Source organism: Prionailurus viverrinus, chromosome D1 (assembly GCF_022837055.1).
Source record: "Prionailurus viverrinus isolate Anna chromosome D1, UM_Priviv_1.0, whole genome shotgun sequence".
NCBI classification, from domain to species: domain Eukaryota; kingdom Metazoa; phylum Chordata; class Mammalia; order Carnivora; family Felidae; genus Prionailurus; species Prionailurus viverrinus.
The window spans coordinates 25,717,560-25,738,236 of NC_062570.1; the positions used below are offsets into that span (position 1 = coordinate 25,717,560).

Genomic DNA, 20,677 nt, shown 5'->3' on the forward strand with positions numbered 1-20,677 from the left:
CGCCTCGGGCTCTGGGCGCAGAGACCCTCCCCCAGCCGGGCCAGCCGGCCCCCCGGCCCTCCCGCCGCCGCGGCCTCCCACGTAGCGTTTTGAACCCGCTTGGCGCTAAGGCAAGAACGAGCGTGGGGAGCGGGCAGGGCGAGCAGAGGCTCTAAATCTTCCTTCAATCTGTGAGTAGATGAAGTCTGAGGAACAAATTCAAAGCAGGCGCGCCTGCAGAGCCTTCCTGCAGAAATATTCCCCGGCATTCAAGCGCATCCAGGGGCGGCTCGAGCTGCCTTGTTTGGCTAAGGTCAGACGAGACTCGAGTTCTCCAATAAAAATAAATCTCAAATTAATTATGGCCTCGAGCGAGGGGCCAGACACTTGAAGCTGCAGTTGTGCAGTCTGGAGTTTTGGCGCTCGCTCGCCCGTCCCTCCCCCGCGCCCCCGCTTCTCCCCCCCTCCCCCCTTCTCTCCCCCCCCCCCTTTGCCAGCTCGAATACCCGACGAGGCCGCGCTGGACCCGAGGGGCGGGGGAGGAGGGAGGACGCAGGGGAAAGGATCCGCCCGACAGGCTGTGCCAGGCCTGGCATCTTTCGGGGTTTCAAGTGACCCGGGTCCGGAGGCACCCTGGGGACCCGGCTCCGACTGTCGCGTCCTCCCACCCCCAACCTGGGCTTGGGACCAAAGAAGCCCAGGAAGTCGCGTCTGGAAAGGCTTGACCCGGTCAAAAGGGCTGACATTGAGAGAGCCAAGACACGTTTCGCCCAGCCGCTCCCCTCCCGCGGGAAGCAGGACTTCCGCATGCTTGAAAATACTGTCAAGTGCGGATGGTGCGAGGCAAGTCATAGCCCCGAAGTTCCAGCGAAAAAGCTCAAAACCCAAATATTTCCTAAATACTCGCCTCCGTGTTCGTGCTTTCTGTCTGTGACCCTAGGCTTAGACATGTGTGGTGAGTTCTTTTGTTGGTCCCCCCCCCACCCCCAGACCTGGTAGCTTTTGTTTTAAATGCTGGCCCGCTTCCTTGGCTGTGTGTGAGGGCTCCCTGACTTGAACGTGGGTCTGGGCTGGTGGAATGGGCACGGCTGGTAGCAGGCACCGGCCGCCGCGGGTCACCAGCCCTGCCCAGTCTGGGAAAGGCCGGCAGGACAGTCTCTGGTGAGCCAGGAAAGAGGGTGTGTGCAAGTGTGTGGGCTGGGGTAACCAGTCCCTGGCTATGCCAGGAGAAGGGGGAGAGAGGAGAGAGGAAGGGAGGAAGGGGAGAGAGAAGGGGCGGGAGAGAGGACAGAAGGGGAGGGAGAGAGGGGTGAAGGGGAGGGGTTTCCCCTCCCCAACTCAAAGACATTTCATTTGTAGCTGGCTTCACCACAGGCTCTCTATCAATTTGTCTCAATGCAAACATTCGAAATATTCTCTTCGGCTGCTCGTGAAAACAATGTGAGCTGCCAGGATCAAACCATCTTTCCAGATGTCTGGTGGTAACCACATGAAACAGGGCAGACTTGTTTACTGTTGTGTTTGGTTAGGGCTTTTCCCCCCTTCGGGATTGAAAATAGAAGCAGCAGCAGGAGCTGAGCGGCAAACCCAGAGTTACATAAGTGGGGCACACTTGCCCACCAGCATGTCAGTGTGGGGTGGAGGGAGTCTGGAATGCCTCAGAGAGCTGTTGTTCCCAGTTGGGGGGGGGGGGGAGGGGGATTCTCCTTTCTGGGTGGAGGACCTTGTGAATGGGCAGGAGCTCCTCCTGGGGGGGCTCAGAAAGAGCAAAAGGCATGGCAGGGGTGCCAGTCAGTAAGTCACAAAGGAGTGACCGTTATGCCAACGCCAGCCTCCGCTCTCCCTCTCCCCCCCCCCATCTTCAAAATTACGAAATTGCCATAGCTTTGGTTTTCAGGGAGAAACAGAAAGTGCTATTGAGCTCCACGGTGAAAACAGGAGGGCAAGTCCTCAGTTTAATCTAGTTGCGTATTGAGCAACTCCCAATGGGAGAGACAGCTGCTGCTGCAAGGAATTGGGGGTGCTAGGCTTACTGGGGTGACTGTACTGATCAGTGCAGTGAGGGTAACGGGATCTTTGCCAGGCACAATAGAAGTTGGGAAGAGAGACCTACACAACATTTTTGCCATAGAGGAGCCTTCTCAAGCACTTGGAGGAGTGCGTCAGGAAGGGGGAGCAGCGGCTCCGGTGGGGTGGCCATTAGCAACCTCAGTGTTTGCCCAGGACCCGGAAGGGGGCCTCCGGGTGGTGGAGTTGGAATCCCTTCTGCCCGAAAGAGGGCCGATGTGGCTGGGGGTGCCGGGTTTCTGGCCAGGTTCGGTTGGGAAGCGGTCTCCCCGCACCCTCCTGAAAGCCCTGTTGTCGTTTGAAGGTCGGCAGAGTCTGGGCTGAAAAGGAAACAATTTGGGGTTTGAAAGGATGTAATTCATTCTTCCTTTCCCTTTAACCTCTTTCCTCTCTGGAAAGCATGTGGAAAAGCTGAAGGGAAGAGTGAGAGGGCAGGCCGCCGGCCTAGGGGAGGAAAGGGTTAAGCCTGATTTCTTTTAATTGAACTCCAGAACTGGTGGCCCCAGGCAAAGGGGGGGGGGGACTGACCCCGCTAGCGGTAACCAGATGTGGCGGTCCCAGGGGAGCCCCGGAGCAGACCCCTGGATTGAGAAGCAGACAGGAGGTGGGGGGGGTCGGCCCGGCCCCCATCCCACCCCCACCCCACCCCCACCCCACTCCCCCATACGCACACCGAGTCTCAATTGCTGGCAGGCTGCACCCGCCACTCCAGGTCTGGTCACGTTCAGACCCGCGTCTGTATTCGAACCCAAAATTGGAGCTGAATTGATGAGACTAATTTCGAGAGGGGGTGGGGGGAGGGAGGGAGGGAGGCGAGCTAGCTTTCTGGCTCAATTGCTCCAGAAGAAATAAAGAATTAATAAGTCACCTTTTTCGCCGCTGTGGACACCCTTTTGAATTTTTTTTTTCTTTCCAATTGACTCGGATCTCCTCTGGATTTTTTTTTTCCTCCTTCCCCGGGTGGACTCTTAAATAAAAGTGAAAAAGTCCAAAGCGTGGTCTGGAGAGCGTGGACAAGGTAACCTGTTTGGGAGGTTGGGGAGAAGGGAGTCAGGCCGAGAGTGCCTGGGGGAGGAGTGGGGTGGGGGGGATGTCTCCTCGCTGCGCCCCGGACTCCTGAGGCTGCCCCAACTGGAGGGTTCGGCGGCGACCCTGCAGAAAGACGGGGGAGGTCTCCGGGTGGCGGGGGCCGACAAGGCGGGCCAAAAGCCGGCTGGCCTCACGGCTGGGTGGGGATGACGGTGCCGCGATCTTGAGTGCTGCGCTCTGCAGACCTGTTGACCAGTGTGGAGGGAACGTCCCGCGGTAGCGTAGGTTTCTTGGGGCTTGGAGTAGCATTGCATAGGCGGCTCTGGCCGAACGCTGGGACTTGGGCCATCTGGTCCAGGTGAAGTGCGAGGGATTGGACCCTAGAAGGCGCGGAGAGGTGGCCTATGGTGCTGCCGGTCCCGGCCCTGGGCGGGCGCCGGGAGCTCTCCAGGAGCAAAGGGCCGAGGCGCGCCGCCCGGAGGGCGCTCTTCTGCTAACAATGCACTGGGAGCCTAGTCCTCGCCCCCGATGGTGGGGTCCTTCCGAAACTGCCCCGAGTCCGCGTCGGCCGGTGAAATAGCTCCCGGAGTCTGCCGCGACTCGGCAGCCGAGGGCCCGAGTGGAAAAATTCCCATTGGATGCATTTTTTTAATGGTTGGTTTCCTTCGGTCTGAGTCCGGATCTTCCCGGGCAGTAGGCTCCAGGTTATCCCCAGCCCGAGTAAACTGAACCCCCCCCCCCATAAGTTTACTCCGCCTGGAAAAAGCATTAATGAACCTATCTGTGGGAAGAAACGGAAAGGGAATGAGTCAAGAGGGCCACCTTCGGCCAACGGCCCCGGGAAAAGGAAGGAGGCCAAAGGCGTTTGGTTTTGGACTTTGGGGGAAGGTGTTGGGGGTGGGGGTGCAGACTGCGGGAATCAGGGCGCGGGCGCCGGGCGTGGACCCCGGCATTGTTCCCAGCTCTCTCTTATCTCCCAGGAGCAAGTATCCTGTGTGCGCTGCGCACGAATGTATCTGGGCATCTCCGGGTATATTTATATAGTGCGTGTGATGCGAAAAGCAGGACCAGCAGAGGGGAGGAAGAGGGGGTGTGGGGGGAGGGAAGACGAGGGAGAGAGCAGAGGGGAGAGAAGAGAGAGGAGAGCGCGAGACAGAGAGAGAGAGAGAGAGAGAGAGAGAGAGAGAGAGAGATAGGACTTCCTCCCCGATTCGCAAAGTGAAGTCACTTCCCAAAATTAGCTGAAAAAAAAGTTTCATCCGGTTAACTGTCTCTTTTTCGCTCCGCTACAACAACAAACGTGCACAGGGGAGCGAGGGCAGGGCGCTCGTGGGGGGCACGCAGGGAGGGCCCAGGGCGCCAGGGAGGCCGCGCCGGGCTAATCCGAAGGGGCTGCGAGGTCAGGCTGTAACCGGGTCAATGTGTGGAATATTGGGGGGCTCGGCTGCAGACTTGGCCAAATGGACGGGACTATTAAGGTAAGCGACTGGGCAGTGGGCGCGGGAGCTGCGGGGCCGGCCGGGGCGGCGAGGCAGCGGGCAGGCTTGGCGCTGGGCGCCGGGGTCCCGGAAGACGTGGCCACTCTCCCTTCCTTCCGTGCCCCGGCCTCGCGCCGTCTCCTCCCGCGCTCCGGTGGCGAGTCTCACTCGCGGGCGCGACCCTCCGGGTTCTCGACCGACAGCGATCTCCCCCCCGCCCCCCGCACCCCTTGTCCCGAAGCCGCGTCCGGCCCGCTCGTACGTGCTGCGGGTCGGGCTGCGGGAGGAGGTCCGCGTGAAACCTGGGGACCCCGGGAGCAGATCCAAGGCAAGGGCCGGGGACCCCCGGGTCCATCACTCCCCCCACCCCCGGGCAAGCTGGGCGCCTTGGCCCCGGCGCCGGGCACTGGCCCGGCGGCCGGCTTCTTCTTACCCGAGGCCGAAGGCGACGGGGGCGGGAGATGCAGCCGCCACCAGCTCGGGTCCCCGCCTGGAGGGCCCTGGGGCGGGCAAGTGGATGGGTTGCAGGCGGATCGGGGTGCAAGTGAGTGTGTCTGGGGGTCTGTCTGAGCGGGCTCCTCCAGATGGAATCCCCTGTTTACATGTCAGCGCGGGCTGGTTTCCCTTCCTCTTGGTATTTGCGTTGCCGGCTCTCGGCGCTCGGGAGCTGCCGGTTCCCCGGGACTGACGGGCGGGCCTCGGCGCTCAGCCGGCAGGGGGGTCTCTCTGCGGCCCCGCTCCGCGCCGCCCCCCCCAGCCCCAGCCCTCGGCCCCGGCTCTCCGCGCCCCGGCGTGCGCCGACTCCGGGGGCAGGGCGCGCTCCACGGTTTCCCAAAGAGGGTCCCGCGCCCTGCACAGCCCCTTCTCCTTCGGTGGCCGGCGCTGAGCCCACGGCCCCGGCGACCGCCCTGCCAAATCCACACCCCCCCTCCCTCGCGTCACCCCACACACCTCGCGCCTGGGTCTGAGTTGCAAAATGCAGCCCAGAGGGGTGGCCGAGGGTCTGGGTTTCGAGTCAGACTTCAGGAGTGTTGATTGCCTGCTCCTTCTGGAAGCGGGAAGTGGGGCCGGGAGCAGGGAGGAGGGACACCCCCTCAAGTGACTGACCTTAGAGGACCGAGAGCAATGAATGGGACCAGGAGTCGGCTTCCAGGCTGTCCCGCAACACCAAGCAGGAGTTAGTCTGGAAAAACTATTAGGCTGGTGAGGTGGGGACTGGCAGAGCCCGCCATTCCCCATAACCCAAAGGAATCAACTTCTCGCTCAGTGCTGAGTTAAGAGGAGACTAAGATGTTGTGCTTGGAGAATTGAAGAGATTTTTATCATTTGGGTGGAGTAGTGGTTTTTATTTTCTAAGGTTTTTTTTTTTTTTTTTCCTTTTCTTTTCTGAAAGTTTGAAACATGCTGACTTAGGTAAAAGGCACCAACAGAAGGAACTTGAAAATCTGGAGAGGCGATAACTGGTTGTACTGGGTTAAGGGGAGCCTCTGTGATTCTGGATTCTTCCAATTTAAAGTGCGTGGGGGTGAGGAGTGTCTCTATAGTGAGGGTGGAGGTGGCCACTGGTCATTTGCGCCTGCTTCTCTGCCTGCGGGGCGTGTGCTTGCAAGTGTCTGTGTGTCCCAGGTTTGGTAAAAGGATGCTCTGCTCTAGAAACCCGCCCCCCTCGTCAGGACACTTACCCCTTACCCAGAAGCACTCCCTCTGATCCGGAAGGTTGGTAAGATGGCTCCAGGGTCTTGATGTGGACACCCTAAGGAGAAGTGAAGCAATATCTCCATGATACTCGGACCTCTAAGGCCCTGAGCAAATGGAGGAAGCTGTGGTCTGTGTACCCGAGATGTGCTAACCTCTTTAGGTATACACACAGGGACTGGTGTGGCAGGCAGTGAGAACAGGCTTAAGGACCCTGGTGCTTCATGCCAAGGATGGAAATGAAGGTCTTCTTTTTCATGTGGGTGGTGGGAGCCTGGGAGCCCCTCCAAACCCTCCTCAGGAGCACCCTTGTCTCCTGTCCAGGTGACCCGGCTATACAGACGCACCCACAGAGCAGTGACTTTCAGAGTTATCTTTGGTCGCCCAAAGTCTGCAGAATTGACTTGCTGGTGTATACTTTGGTATTGAAAGTGTGTGAAAGCCAGTTTCCTGTTCCTGTGTGACCTTTGGACCTTGATGTACCCCAGACCCTGTTCCGGAGATGATTCCAGCACTGTCTTAGCAGGGGACAGTGGACAAGGGGAGGCCCGTGGATATCTGGTCTCCGTGTGAGAGTGCACGGTCCATTAGACCCATGTGAACTTCAAAATCTTTGTACAAATGAAACAGTGGGACTAAACTAGCTCTACAGTAGTAACTTTCGAATCCTCTCTTCCTAATATATCACATTATATGCTCCCATAAGGACATGTACCTGCATGTTCACGAAATCTAGTTTTATACAGATTGAGGTCTGTAGACAGAAACCTAGAATGTGGGTTCCCACTTTGAGTGACCTTGACAAATCATCTTCGAGTAATTCCGGAATGTGATTTTTATGCACCTGCATATTTCTTCCTCAACTATAAGGCATGTCTATCTTTTAAAATACCTCTGGGTCTCAGCACTAAGGAGGTATTTGCTCCAGGATGCCAGTCTGGATTTCTTTGCAGAGGTTTTTTATTCTGTGCATAATTTGCACAACTCAGTGTTTTCAAAATCTTAATCTCGCTGCCCTTGTTACAAGTCCTTCTGTGTCATGTTCCCTTCTCCTCTCCAAGAATGTCTCCTGGGAAGGCTCTGAGCATCACGTTAGGAATACTAAAATTTTCAGGAGCCATTCCGCTCTTCTTCTGCCACACACAAGTTAAGCGGCGATATTAAACAACACCTACCCCACCCCTGCTCCCACAGTGATATTATCAGTGTTGAAAATCACGTGATACGGGTTGCTGCTCAAGAGATGACCTGGTTTCAAAACCCGCCTCTTGGTTTTTTGCAGTCTTCAATTGAATCTCATTCTTCCATCCAGGAAAGCTTGATTCAATGCCCATGGTCCCAATTAAAGATGGGGAAATGACCCGCGAGGATGCAGACCTGGTGAATGAGACAGAGAAATGCACAGCAGACTCCAAGTCAAAAAACTTGAGTCCATTCTCAATTGTTACTCGGTTGCTGTGGGCCCTACAGCGAGGCATCTCGGTTCCTTGAATGTCAGTTTCCTCATCTACAAAATGGGGACAAGGTGCTCCCTTGCCAGAAATCAGAGTAAGGATTAAACAAAGCTTAGTACCTTAGCTGAATGCACATGAGTTGAATTTCTCCTTGGGGATAGGGCTTGTGGGGATCGATTGGTCAGAGCATTAGATCAGAGGTCTGGATTTACCGTAAGACATATTTTATTAGTTCAACATAATATTAATATTACTATAATATTAATCACGCATCTTTTATGCTCCAGGGCTCTGCTTTCTGTGTTGAGGATAAAACAGGTATCAAAACCCTGCTGGCATGAATACTCTACAGACGTGGCAGACGCATAAATAAATAATTCTATGTCCAGGAGTGATACCCCTTCTGAAGAACAATGAAGCAGGTTAGGGGATAGAAAGTGATGTGGTCATATCAGCCAGGATGGTCGGAGAGGATGCTTCGATAAAGCCACAATCGAGCAGAGAAACTTTCAGTTTTCATCCTTTACCTCAGGAAAATGCAGCACCATACAACCCCTAATGCTGGGAGAGCAAAATGGGAAAGATAGGTTGAGGTCAGCGCTGGGCTCTGAAAAACAGCACAGAGACCAATGTGGCAGATGGGGCCAGGAGGATGGGTCATCGCTGACAGGACAGTGCTTATCCAGTTGGGAAACTTCAGGATGGTAATGGAGGAGGAACCAGCAGAGTGAGGAACACTTGGGAACAAAGACTTTACTTCTGCCCTCAGAAAGGGATCTTGCCTTTACTTTGAAGAGTGAACTGCCTCCCTCTCCCCCCCCCCCACCCCCCATCTTTTAACCTTCCTATCGCCTGGATTGATGAGGACTCCAGGCCAGATAGACTTTGTCAGTTTATCTGTCCCCATGACCACATCAAATTGTTTGCCTCAGGTAATTACCAAATGGTGACCCCTGTTTTGCTTGTGAATAATTCCTACAAAAATCTTCCTTCCACTTCTGCTGCCATTCAAATTCAAGTTTACAGGTTTGCAACTTTAGAACTTTACAGATTACTGAGCTCCATGTTCGCATTCTATGGGTGGGGAAACTGAGGCCCAGAGTTATTTAATGAATTATCTAAGATCACACAGCTAACTCCTGACAGAGTCAAGATGAGAATTCAGGGAGCCTAACCCTCCAGCTAGTGTTCTTTCCACGGCACCACGAAGATTTCATTTGCTTTCATTACATTATCATGAATTATAGAATCCCGAAGGCAGTGGGTATGTGAGAGAAGTAGACAGAGAAACACAGAGAGAGAAGTCTTTAAAAGAAAAATCATGGGGCGCCTGGGTGGCTCAGTCGGTTGAGTGGCCGACTTCGGCTCAGGTCACGATCTCACGGTCCGTGAGTTCGAGCCCTGCGTCGGGCTCTGTGCTGACAGCTCAGAGCCTGGAGCCTGTTTCAGATTCTGTGTCTCCCTCTCTCTGACCCTCCCCCGTTCATGCTTTGTCTCTCTCTGTCTCAAAAATAAATAAACATTAAAAAAAATTTTTTTAAATAAAAAAATAAAAAAAAAATCATGAAGTATCTAGCACTTCGAACTAAAGACATTTCTGTTATTTAATGAAGAATGTATCATTACCATTTTGAATTATGTCCGTATTTTTTTAAAAAGTCCCAAATTTTTAAACTGGATTTTTAAACTGCTGTTTTTCAAAAGAAATCCTTCTTTTCCTATAGACAAACAAGGTCTCCATTACCAGGAGACAACAAAAAGTACAGCATTTTGCTTAAATAGCCAGTGGGCCCCTTTATAGACTGGAGGCAGGTGGGCTGAATTCCTATTTCAATTCTTTGCATAATTGAATATTTGACTATTTAAGTAAAATATATTCAGATGCATTACAATATGCCTTACTGGCTCATCTTTCAGACTGTGTAGTAGGTAGGTCTTGGAAAACAACCACATTAAATAAGATTCCAGATTTCGATGTCTGCTTCTGTTTGGGGTCAACCAGTTAACTTGGCATTGGTTTTTAAAAAGCAGTTAATTTAAACCAAGTCTATCTTCTAGAAATGTATAACAGTCGTCTAATGCTAGTACTGAGTTGCCTGGTGGGGGGGGCAAAAATGTTGGGAAAACTTGTATGATGATGAATCGCCGGGCAGGATTTCTAATGGACTGAGGCCTTTATCCTACCTCAAACTTCAAAAACGTATCCTCAAATTGTAAGTCAATACTCAGGCCATCCTCGTCTTCTCTGAAAGAAGTCTTTTTCTATCTATAGCTTGGTAGACAGGTTTTCAGAGTACAGACCAATTGAAAATCTACTATTTTCATTCATTTTAGACAATTAACTACATTATGTAGGTCTAGAATCCTGTTTTTGTTTTGTTTTGAATAACATGACTTTCTTTTTTTAGCCTGTAGTTAAAACAGTCTTTCTATCTTTGGCTTGTTGTTTTGTGACAAATTGAGAAGGCCAAAGGACATTGGCTACTGTGTACACACGCACACACACACACGCACACACACACGCTCGCGCGCACACACACAATCTCATAAAATCATCAACCAGAATAACAGTTTTTCTAGTAACCTCAGATCTTTGCAGGTGTCTTTTCCTTGCTATACTCTGCTTCATTTTCTGTTGCTTTAATGATTTATATCTATAGTGCTCACTCCATTCATGTATCAGTTCATCGGTGGGGGGGGCATTACTAAGTGACGTCACTCTGATTCTTCCACTGACCTCATAGACCCAACATCAGTAGCCCATGTACTTGGAGATGTTTCCCAGAAGCAATGGGTGGGATTTTTCTATCCCCATATTGTCACCCTTGGAGCCAATATCTTGGAAGTTTGACAGAATTAGACAATCTATGGAATAACCTTTTCTGTGTGAAGCTGGCTGGTTTTATGAGACTCTGTAACCTTTGCCTTGCTGGCGTCATAAACTGATGCCAGTCATATTCATGCAAGTCAGTAAGCATGCAAATCAGCAAGGCCTTTTGCATGACTATAATGCAGGGTAACTGAGTGTTGTCAAGATATAATGCTAGTGGCAAAAAGGCTGCTGGGCTGGAGACTGAGCAGGAGGATGAGATGTGAGTGTACACAGAGAAATGCAGTAAGTGTTATGGTAGCCTCAAGGAAGGAAAGAGCCATTTCCACTGGACAGGCACAGAAAGACCCAACACCAATAGTCATGTGTACGGTCCCTTCTATTTACAAAGCACAAACACTTTTTGCATAAACACTTGCCTTTAATCCTTCTGCTAGCCCTTTGGGAGATAATACCACCATGTCTCCATTTTGTATGGGAGAAATTAAAGTTCAGGGAAGTTAGGTAAGTTATTTAAGGTGACGGCTAATAGATGACAGAGTTGGGTTTCAAGCCCAGGGTTTCTGATTCCGGAATACCTGCTTTTCCTATATACACCTTGCCTCTTGGCATAGGTGGATCCTGGACCTTTGAAGGATCGGTAGGACTTGCACAAGAAGAAATGGTTCAGGGGCTTTCTTAGAAGTCAGAATACTTTGGTGATGGGGTGGGTGGGTGGGCCGGGTGCAAATGAAGGCAAAGGTAGAAGTGAAAAGATTGGATGGAATTGGATTACGGAGGACCTTCAATGTCGTAACAAAGAATTTAGGTGTAGAAAGGAGGAGTCACAAAATTTTGAAGAGAGGGATGACCAAGTACAAATCTCTTAGGAATGGAACCCTTCCTGTCCTCATCCTACTCCTTGGGAAATGGAGAAAGAGGTGGCTCCATCACTTGTCAGAGGCCGCAAAAAGTGACTAACAGGGTTATAAAGCCAGCGATAGACTCAAACCATGCTATCAGCCATCTTTTAAGATAGCTGTTGATCAAACATGGCGTCAGGGAAGGGAAAAGAAACTCTATTTCACCAGATCTCATAAAAACGTGATTTTCCTCTTCACTCATGTCAGTGTGTCTTCTTTCTCAGTGTTCTAGAGATTTCACCACAAGCCGTCTTTTCGACTGGGCCATCTATCCTGGGGTACAACTGTAGTTCCTTTTGAGAATGAGTCAGCAGATAGTAATTGTGAAGAGACAAAAGGAAAGGTTGTTTCCCTGAGACTCAAATCAAATTTCGATGGAAATTCAGACAGGTCTGACATACTTTCAGAATTTGGTTATGCCTATCTACCTCATTTAGGAATACTGAAATTTCACCCAAGCAAACCAGAAACTCGGTTAGCGCCATCATTCCAAGCAGGATCAGAGATTAAATGTTCAGATACATTTTCACGTCATTCATTTCCACTTTACAACACCTTCCGATTTGTTTATGCCTACAAAAATGAACCAAAAATGCTGACATATTTAAGATAGTTCCCACCTTTGGGGAACAATGTACCTGCCATGCAGTTCATGATCAAAACCCCAGAGTGTATAAAGTTTTCAAGTTACCTCCTAGAGAATGGAGACTGGAAAACTGAAATGTTTTCCCAACAGCAGAGCCTATTTACTCAGACAGTGCTATGTGTCCAAGGTAATGAAAGACCATGTGTCACATCTCAGTGCACACATGCAAGAGGCCAGAATTACAGGTGCCATGGGAGCTCTAACCTTGCATTTCTAGACACGTGTGGGTTTCACATGTCTACTGGAATCTAACATTCCAGTAGCAGAGTTGTTGGGTCTGCCTATATGGGTATTCATTGATTTTAGGTGTGAAGAGATCTGAGAATGAATGAGTTTGCACTGTTGTTCATGTGGCAGAAATGCAAATAGTTATTATTATAAAATTACTCAGCTTGTGAGTTGTCTTTATGTTAATGCTGTTACAATCTATATAAACGCATATATTTAGATCTCAGTTCTTATGCCTGAAGAGTCATTTCACCTTTCGGCATTTATCACTTAATTCATAGTCCTTCATTTATTCATTCAACCCAAAAGTGAATAATATAGGTGGGCACAGTGCTCAACAGAGCTCCATGTAAAAGAACAAGAACACACTGCTTACAGTATTCCTTCCAGACTTCTAGAGGATAGAGCTTTGTCTGCTTCCAGATTCTAAGCTCTGACTATTAGAGATTCCAAGATCAGCAATATTCATTGGGGGAATCTTATTTGTGGCTTTTCACTATAAAGAAATTTAGGCACATTTTCCCAGTGGTAACATCCAGCTTATAATTTCCATTGTCTCTTTGCTCTTGGTGATACTAGTCTGTTGTACGGACCTTTTTGGAAAACCCAGGGCCTCGGCCAGGGAGACTACGCCTTCTTCTCCCTCTCTCAGCTGTAGTTCTTTAACACAGAGAAAAATACCATAAATCAAGGGCAAAGATAAATGAGAAACTGAAGAATATTCATCAGATATAAAAAAAAGGCAAATGTCCTAGTATACAAGATTTTTTACAAGGTAATAAGAAAAAGATAGACAAGTTGGCAGTAAAGTAGGCAAAATTGCTATGATAGACAATGCTAGAACAAGAAATAGAAATGGCCAATAGGCATATGAAAAGAATTTCAAGCATGTGCATAAACATATCCAAATGAAAATCATGAAATTCCAATATTTATCACCTATGAGTGCAGTGTAGCAAAGATTAAAACAGCTTAATAATGCCTCATGTTGGGGCGCGTGGGTGGCTCAGTCGGTTGGGAGCCCGACTTCGGCTCAGGTCATGATGTCGCGGTCCGTGAGTCCGAGCCCTGCGTCGGGCTCTGTGCTGGCAGCTCAGAGCCTGGAGCCTGCTTCAGATTCTGTGTCTCCCTCTCTTTCTGCCCCTCCCCAGCTCATGCTCTGTCTCTCTCTGTCTCAAAAACGAATAAACGTTAAAAAAAAGTTTTTTTTGTTTTTTTTTAAATAATGCCTCGTGTTAGAAAGAGTAAGGGGAAAGGCACCTGGGTGGCTCAGTGGGTTAAGCATCTGACTCTTGATTTCCACTCAGGTCACGATCCCAGGGTTGTGGGATGAAGCCCGACTTGGGCCATGCACTGGGTGTGAAGCGTGCTTAAGATTCTCTCCCTCCCTCTCTCTCTTTCTCTCTCTCTCTAAGAAAAAAATAAAAGAACGGGTAGGGGGGAAATGTCACTCCTTATCTCATGGGGGGAATCTAGCTTGGTACATTCTGGTTGGCACATGGATTGGAAGCATCGATCGAGATGTTAAATATTTACAGAAGTTTGATAACAATTCCAGTTTCTAAAAATTTAGCTTATGGACATGTCCACTCAGATAGGAAAGATATATGTACGTGAAGTTTTCTGTACCATTGTAATAGCAAAAGTTGGAAAGAATCTGAGTATCCATCAACAAGGAACTTGTTAAAAACGCTATGGAGGATGTATATAAGAAAACACCGTGCAAGTGTTACATGGAATAAAATCAATTGTCCAGACACACTGATTTAGAAGGTTCCCCCAAGGTATACCTTCACATGGAAAAAAGCAAGTTACAAAACATGTGGTCCCATTTTTGTATAAATATATACATAAATACACAAATAAATAGAAAAGGCACCCATAGGCATGGTTATGCATAGACAATTTCTGGAAGAATATGCAAGAGGCAATTAACAGTGGTTGCCTCTTGGCAGGGAGAAATAGACTTATTTTTCACACTATAAACTTAGGTAGTCTGTGATTTTTTTTAATCACTAGTATATATTACTTTTTAAAAAAATTTTTTAAAGGATGTAAAAAATAAAGAGGGACTTTAGAAACAGACTTGTCAAAAAATGGGCCAGACACCAGCATTCTAACCCAAATGTGCTGATCTCAGAGACTTTTAGGTCCCACTCTAGTGAATACAGAGTTAAAATCATCCAGCCTGGGATCCAGAGACCTGAATTCTGGCCCCGCTCTGCCACAAATGAGTGACAGGATCTTAGGCAAGTCACTTCAGTCCTTCTAAATTCATGCACAATTTCTCATGTTAAATGTTTTCTCGAGTATCCAATGAGGGTATAATTTCGAATTTTCCTTTGAGCTCCCACGCTCATAAAACTCTGATCCCTGACAGGCTTCAAAAACATTGCTTATTTGGGGGCGTGGATGAGTGAGCCTCTCATAGAAGTTCTATTGGAGCCCATGTGGCTCTTCTCTGCCATCTCGGGACTGAATTCTAGAGTGATCTTTGAGGCCAGTTGAAGGCTGGGGGCTCTCGGAGGTGCTTTGTGAATTTCTGTGAGCTGGTTGTTTTTATTACCAAGTGACACTGGAGCTGTGCTAATCCCTTTGCACTAATGCAAACTAAGAATAGGGCCTAACTCCGCTATGGGGTCTTACACTCTTTCCCAAAATTTGGTCTCATTTAAAACCCAAAACACATTTGGCCCCAAGCGCCTTTCCCCTGGACTTTTAAAAAATCCTGTTTAATTGAAGGGAAATTGAATTCGTCTGGTTTTGATTCATTTACACTTAACCCTTAAGAAAACGATATTTTTGAGGACTTATTTGATGTCCAAGAAGAATTTTGAGCCTCTTAATGAGTTTTCTGGAAGGCTTTTTTTCTTCTTCTTGAAACAGGAAGTGGTGCTATGCTATGGGCAAAAACACAGTCAACCCCGAGAGGCCCCACTTCAGTTTGAAACTGTATCACCCACTATTTTACATGAACCCCCAATGGCCCTAGCCAAGGCCTGTCTTTCCCTACTTCTTACTTAAGAGCAAGGGGCTCACTCACCTTCCATCTGAGAGGGGATAGCAATGAAGAGGAAGGGGGAGAAATCAGAGTCATAAGAAAAAAAATATGAGCTATTTCTCTAGCTCTTACTATGTGCCAATGTCTGTTTTAACCTCTATAGAGATGCTCACTTTTGATCCTTATACCAACCCGATGATGTATGTATTGTTTCCGTTTCGGAGAGGTGGAGTAACTCACCCAAAGTCATAACGGTAGACAGTGGAAAAGCAATGATTTGAACCTAATCCTGTTTGCTTACCGAGCTCATAGAGCTCAGCCACTGTGATACGTTGCCAGATTGACACATACATCCATGAAGGTCAGGCTCCAGATCGAACCCACCTATTGAAGACCATGTAAGTTTTGTTGCTTTTTGGCAATGCCCTTCAGTCTAAGTGACCCCACCCTTAGTCCGCACTTGTCAGATTCATGGCATATCTCAATTCTCTACCACCCTTTATTCCAGAAGCCTAAGCCCTGTATTTTTCCCAGGTAAGAGTCCCTGCCCAGTCTTTCTAGGAGGTGTACTGGACAGCAGGCCAGCGACCATGAAACCTCCAGGTTCTGTTTTGCTTTAACGAGTCCACGAGATGATAAAAAAGACCAAGTTTTGTAGCTCAGTAGAAAATAGCGTATTCTTTGACTTACAGTGCTTCTCCTTTTCCTTCCTTACCTTTTCTCCTCTCCTTTTCTCTCCTGTTCTAACTCTTGCTCTCTTCTCATTCTCTTTCACTGATATACACACACAAACTACACGCACTTGGAAACACACACACACAGATCTGGGGCTTCTACAAAACACAAAGAGGGAATGTTTTGCAAGGTTAAAAGGAAACCATCGAGAAAGGCTAACTTCAGCTCCAGTTTCTCCTGAATAGCATTTCTTGTTATTTCAAGGCTGATTGACTTATAACTGCATCCACAGCCACCTCACATCAGTTCCTTTTATCAGCCCAAGTGAGACTTCCTGTGGACTGGCCCAGCTTCCTGATGTATTTCCTTTTTCCTCTGGCAGAACAAAGAAAACCATAGCTCCAAGGATACTTGGGACCAAACATAATTTCACACTGAAGAACCTATTCTTTTAAAATTTTCATTCTCAATGCGTCGGGCCGAGGACCTGTCTTTGCAAGTTTTTTGCAGCATTCTGTACGGCAGTGTGATGGACCTCACGTGCAATTATCAGGGGTCCATGAGCCACTTGAAGTCCTCCTAGTTGTAGCTGGATTCCATTCCAGGAGGGAAACTGAACCCGCTCTCCTCACTAACACTACACGAGCACCCCCCAACCCCGTACTCATGTACACAGCTTCAAGAGTCACATGGAACACCTCTGTGTTTAAGGTTTACTCTTTTGTTAACCTAATTCGGCATAACAGCAAAGAAACCCTCTTATTAGCGATTTCATTCTAGCTATGTTTGAAACTCTAACTCTAGAAACATGTATCTAAGCAAAGAAGCTTTGAAGTATCTCCAAAGGGTCATTGACGTCAGTGGAAGAAGAAATTCCAGAAATCGGGATGAAGCTGTTGCTTTCCTTGCTTGCCTTGAGTATGTCATATCACTCCTTACCACTCGGCCTTGCCACCTGCTGTGCACATTATTTCTGAAAGACCCTGAGGCACAATCCAGAGTAATAGGGAACTACCAAGGGAGCTAGCTGTTTTCTCTGTCATATGGCCTAGTGCAAATATCACAAGTTGTCAACTTACACTATACTCCCCGAAACTCTGAGGCTTCAAGATATGATGTGTCTAAAGGTGAGAACCAGGCAAAAGAGACTCGAAGCAGGACTCGGGTATTCATGCGCCCAAACAACACCTTTGCCATAAAGGTGTTTCCGGGAGCAAAGTTATCAAGACCTAATGAATTCATGCTTTCTTTGTTCATCTATCTTATTTCCTTACAACTCTACAATACTCCCAGGGAATTGAAGGTGGCACTTTGCACAGAAACCAGCTAGGCATCTAAGCAATCATGCAGCCACCAAATGTTACTAAAGTCATTTTTTTGTCTACAAAGATCACTGATTTGGGTTTTAATTTTTTTAATGTTTATGAGAGAGAGAGAGAGAGAGAGAATGGTGGGGGAGGGCAGAGAGACAGGTAGACACAGAATCTGAAGTAGGCTCCAAGCTCTGAGCTGACAGCACAGAGCCCGATGCGGGGCTCAAACCCACGGACCATGAGATCATGACCTGAGCCAAAGTCGGATGCTTAACCGACTGAGCCACCCAGGTGCCCCAAAGATCACTGATTTGAAATGGAAAACAAACTGAAACTGAAATGTGGCTCCCCAGGCAAGCAACTTATTTCTAAGATGAGAGGGCTAATTCATCATTGTTAATTCATACTGATTTCTCCCAACCCAATCCTCAATGCATCATCTCTAGATGAAAATAGATTGAAAGGGTATTTCAAAGAGGAAAATAACTCAGAAACTATATGGCGTGAGGAGAATGTGTGAGAGTGGGGTCAGGGATTACTGGGGTACTAAGCCCCACATACCCTGCTTTGGCAACTCCAGATGGAAAGGCAGGGACTGCACGTGTACATGTATGAGCCTCAGACCTTTCTGTTCCTGGCATGTACTCTGCCCCTAGCCCTGTACCAGGTTTGTGACCAATCAGGAATCCTAGAACATAGATCCATGAGTTAACTCCTGCAGCTCCTCCCGCCCTGATAATCCTGTCTGTAGAGATTCTTCTAAGGGCCTTGGAATTCTCCTCAATAAGAGTATATTGGGCCAAAGGGCACAAGTAATCCCGTTCGAATAGGGTCTTTGGTGCAGCATAGGACTTCTCTAGGGGCAAGAACTTGAGGGGCGCCTGTACTTTCTGCACTGTTCTAGAAAGGGGAGGGAGTAAGAGCAGACTACTTTTTTGGAAATGTCATTTCAGGAAACTGGCATGTGGAGAATTTTCCCAGGGTGACTTAGTGAAGGTACGCAGGCCTGTGGATTTGCTGCTCTGGACGCAAGGGCCTCTAAGCCCTTCTTTCTGGAGATTGGCGGATCTCTGTATACTTACTGGGTCTGTAGTGTGGTAAAGGAGTACCAGGGTCATCCTCACATCCTTCCCCAAATTTGGCCCCAGAAAGGCTTATAGACAAGCCATGACCAGGTAGTGGGGCTGGGTTGGAGTTTATCGTAATTAACCATTTCTTCCCATCACTTTCTCTGCCCAGAGCACCTTTCCCCTGCCCCTGCCCCCCCCCCCCCCCGTTGATTTTTAAAACCCTGTGTGTATTTCATGGGAAATTTCACACGCCTGTTTCTGATTCACTTCCAATTAAAGGCTCAAAATGCTGGTTTTGTAAGAGCTCTTTGATGATTCAGTTTCATGCTGGTTCATCTTTTTTTCCTTCCTAAAAGCCCACAGAATTTTAATAAATGTTCCTCAGACATTTGCATGCTTAATTGTTAAAAATAATTGGAAACAGGAGAGAACGTTTAAGTATTGTGCAGAAAATGTGCACATTTACTAGGGTAAAGAGAGAGACAGATGCCTCGGTGCAGGTGAACTCCTATGGAAAAATAAGGGCTATCACTGAAGCTGGGCAACTGGGTATGCCCACTACTGCAAGGGAGGGGTGGCTCTGACCTCAGGTCTTCTAGAAGGCTCAAGGGAGTGTCACATGAAACATAGGAGTCCTTAATGTAGCCAGTCGACGCCACCAACACGCTGTCGGTTGAATGGTCAGTTTCATGGGAGGAGGAACAGGTGGATTGGCATTTTCCAGATGCTAATGTTGCTTTCAACCCCCTTGGGATCGGAGGGAGTTAGTGGTCTGCAATTAGAGCAAACCTCATCCTTCACCCTGCCTCATAGACATTAAAAAGTTTTAATGATGAGCCTATCCGGGCACACCTCTGCACATTAGCCGAAGACTCTTCCGAAGCAGATCTGTGCTCCCCGAGAAGAGGCCCCTTATCCTATCTACGTATCAGTCCCTCTAAAATGCTAAGGGGTTGGGTAATTTCAGTTCTGCTCCTGGTTTGGCCTTAGGCTGACTGGACGACATTGGGCCACTCTCCCTTTCTAAACCTCAGCTTCTCCATCCACCCAAAAGGATTAAAACTACTAGCAGGAACCCTCTTCTCCCACGGATTTGGCAAGAAATGTGGAGTGATGAGTTGCTTTGAATTTTTTGGAGCAAGGCTTTAATGAATTGCTACAGTTTGACTATTGAGTGGCTCATTACATGGTTCTTCTTACTGTCAATTGTAAATCATGCAACATTTTTGTTGTTGAGCCTTGTTTGAACTTTTTACTAAGGAATCACCCTTCTGTCATTATTCTTCGGAGCTGGTTAGCAATATTCAGTTGGCCTGAGTTATGAAATGTCACTTTGTGCTCACACAATGTAATGTGGGAATGCTGTGTGCTGTGTGGTCCTTCTTGCCTAAGAAGGGGGGCCCAAAAATCTTGTGAAGGCTGGCAGTGAAATGCTGGAGGGGTTTGAAAATCATTATGAGAGTGGCAGATGGTTTCATGGGAGCCATGTAAGTAAGTAAGCCATTTTGAAGTATCAAAATCTCGATTTAAACCAACTTATTAGTTGTGTGATCTTGGGCCACATAGTAACTTCTCTAATCTGCTCCTTTCCTATCTGTAAAATAGGAAGAGTAATGATAATAATTATAAGGTATATGAAGTTTTCCAGCTGCTTTACTGACCGATTGTAAGACTCAAGGAAGTACAGAAGGAAAAGCACTTTGTACCTGTAAAGTGCTAGGTAAATGCTAATTATTATTACTTTAGTTTTTCTTCCCATCCGAGTCAGTGTTTGTACATAACAGATAATAAAAATGTTTCTTCAATTGAAGCCAGGGGTTTGGTTGCTTTTTCTGGTTTTAATGATTCCAAAGACTTACTTGCATTTGGTTAATTTTGTCAATCGGCTACTTATTCATATCTCATCACCCATAAAGACACTCGCCCCTATGAATGCATCAGTACAGACCAAACATCACATACTCCTCCTTTCCCTCCCTCGTATCCGGCCATTGTTATACTCGTGAAACTCCCATCCCCAATCAATGGAGGTTTTACGTAAAAACTGAATTCAGGATATGAGTGCAGCCTCAGGAATTCCAGGCTTGTGCTGCTGATAAAGAGAGTGTGTCAAACTGAAAATACCAGAGAAATAAAATTCTCCTGTTCAACCAATGCTCAGGTTTGTTTTTGTTTAGGTTTGTCTCTGTTTTTGAAGAGTCCTCCTGGAATATGACACACATAGCTTTTACAACCTTCCCTTGGGAACAGTTTTAAAATCCCCCCCACCCCAGCTGGCCAGATGCCCCACTGGCTCTCCTGACTGATTCA

The 20,677-nt window shown here is 48.1% G+C and overlaps 1 protein-coding gene and 1 long non-coding RNA gene across 4 annotated transcripts in view; one reads left to right on the forward strand and one right to left on the reverse strand.

Moving 5' to 3' along the window:
- Positions 1-1,903: 1,903 nt before the first annotated feature.
- Positions 1,904-6,176, reverse strand: LOC125176220 (uncharacterized). Of its 2 annotated transcripts, XR_007156172.1 has the most exons (3): positions 5,505-6,176; positions 2,915-3,069; positions 1,904-2,366 (listed from the first exon to the last, which is right to left on the reverse strand). It is a non-coding gene; the product is annotated as an uncharacterized LOC125176220 (long non-coding RNA). The 2 variants fall into 2 exon arrangements; XR_007156171.1 differs by lacking the exon at positions 5,505-6,176 and having other exon boundaries at positions 2,915-4,009.
- FLI1 (Fli-1 proto-oncogene, ETS transcription factor) overlaps positions 4,354-20,677 on the forward strand; it is a 120,887-nt gene continuing 104,563 nt past the window's right edge. The window contains exon 1 of one of the 2 annotated variants that reach the window (XM_047877286.1): positions 4,354-4,553. In XM_047877286.1, the coding sequence (XP_047733242.1) occupies positions 4,495-4,553 (59 nt within the window). In that variant the 5' untranslated portion in view covers positions 4,354-4,494. The remainder of the gene's footprint in view (positions 4,554-20,677) is intronic. The other variant, XM_047877285.1, reaches the window with a different exon arrangement.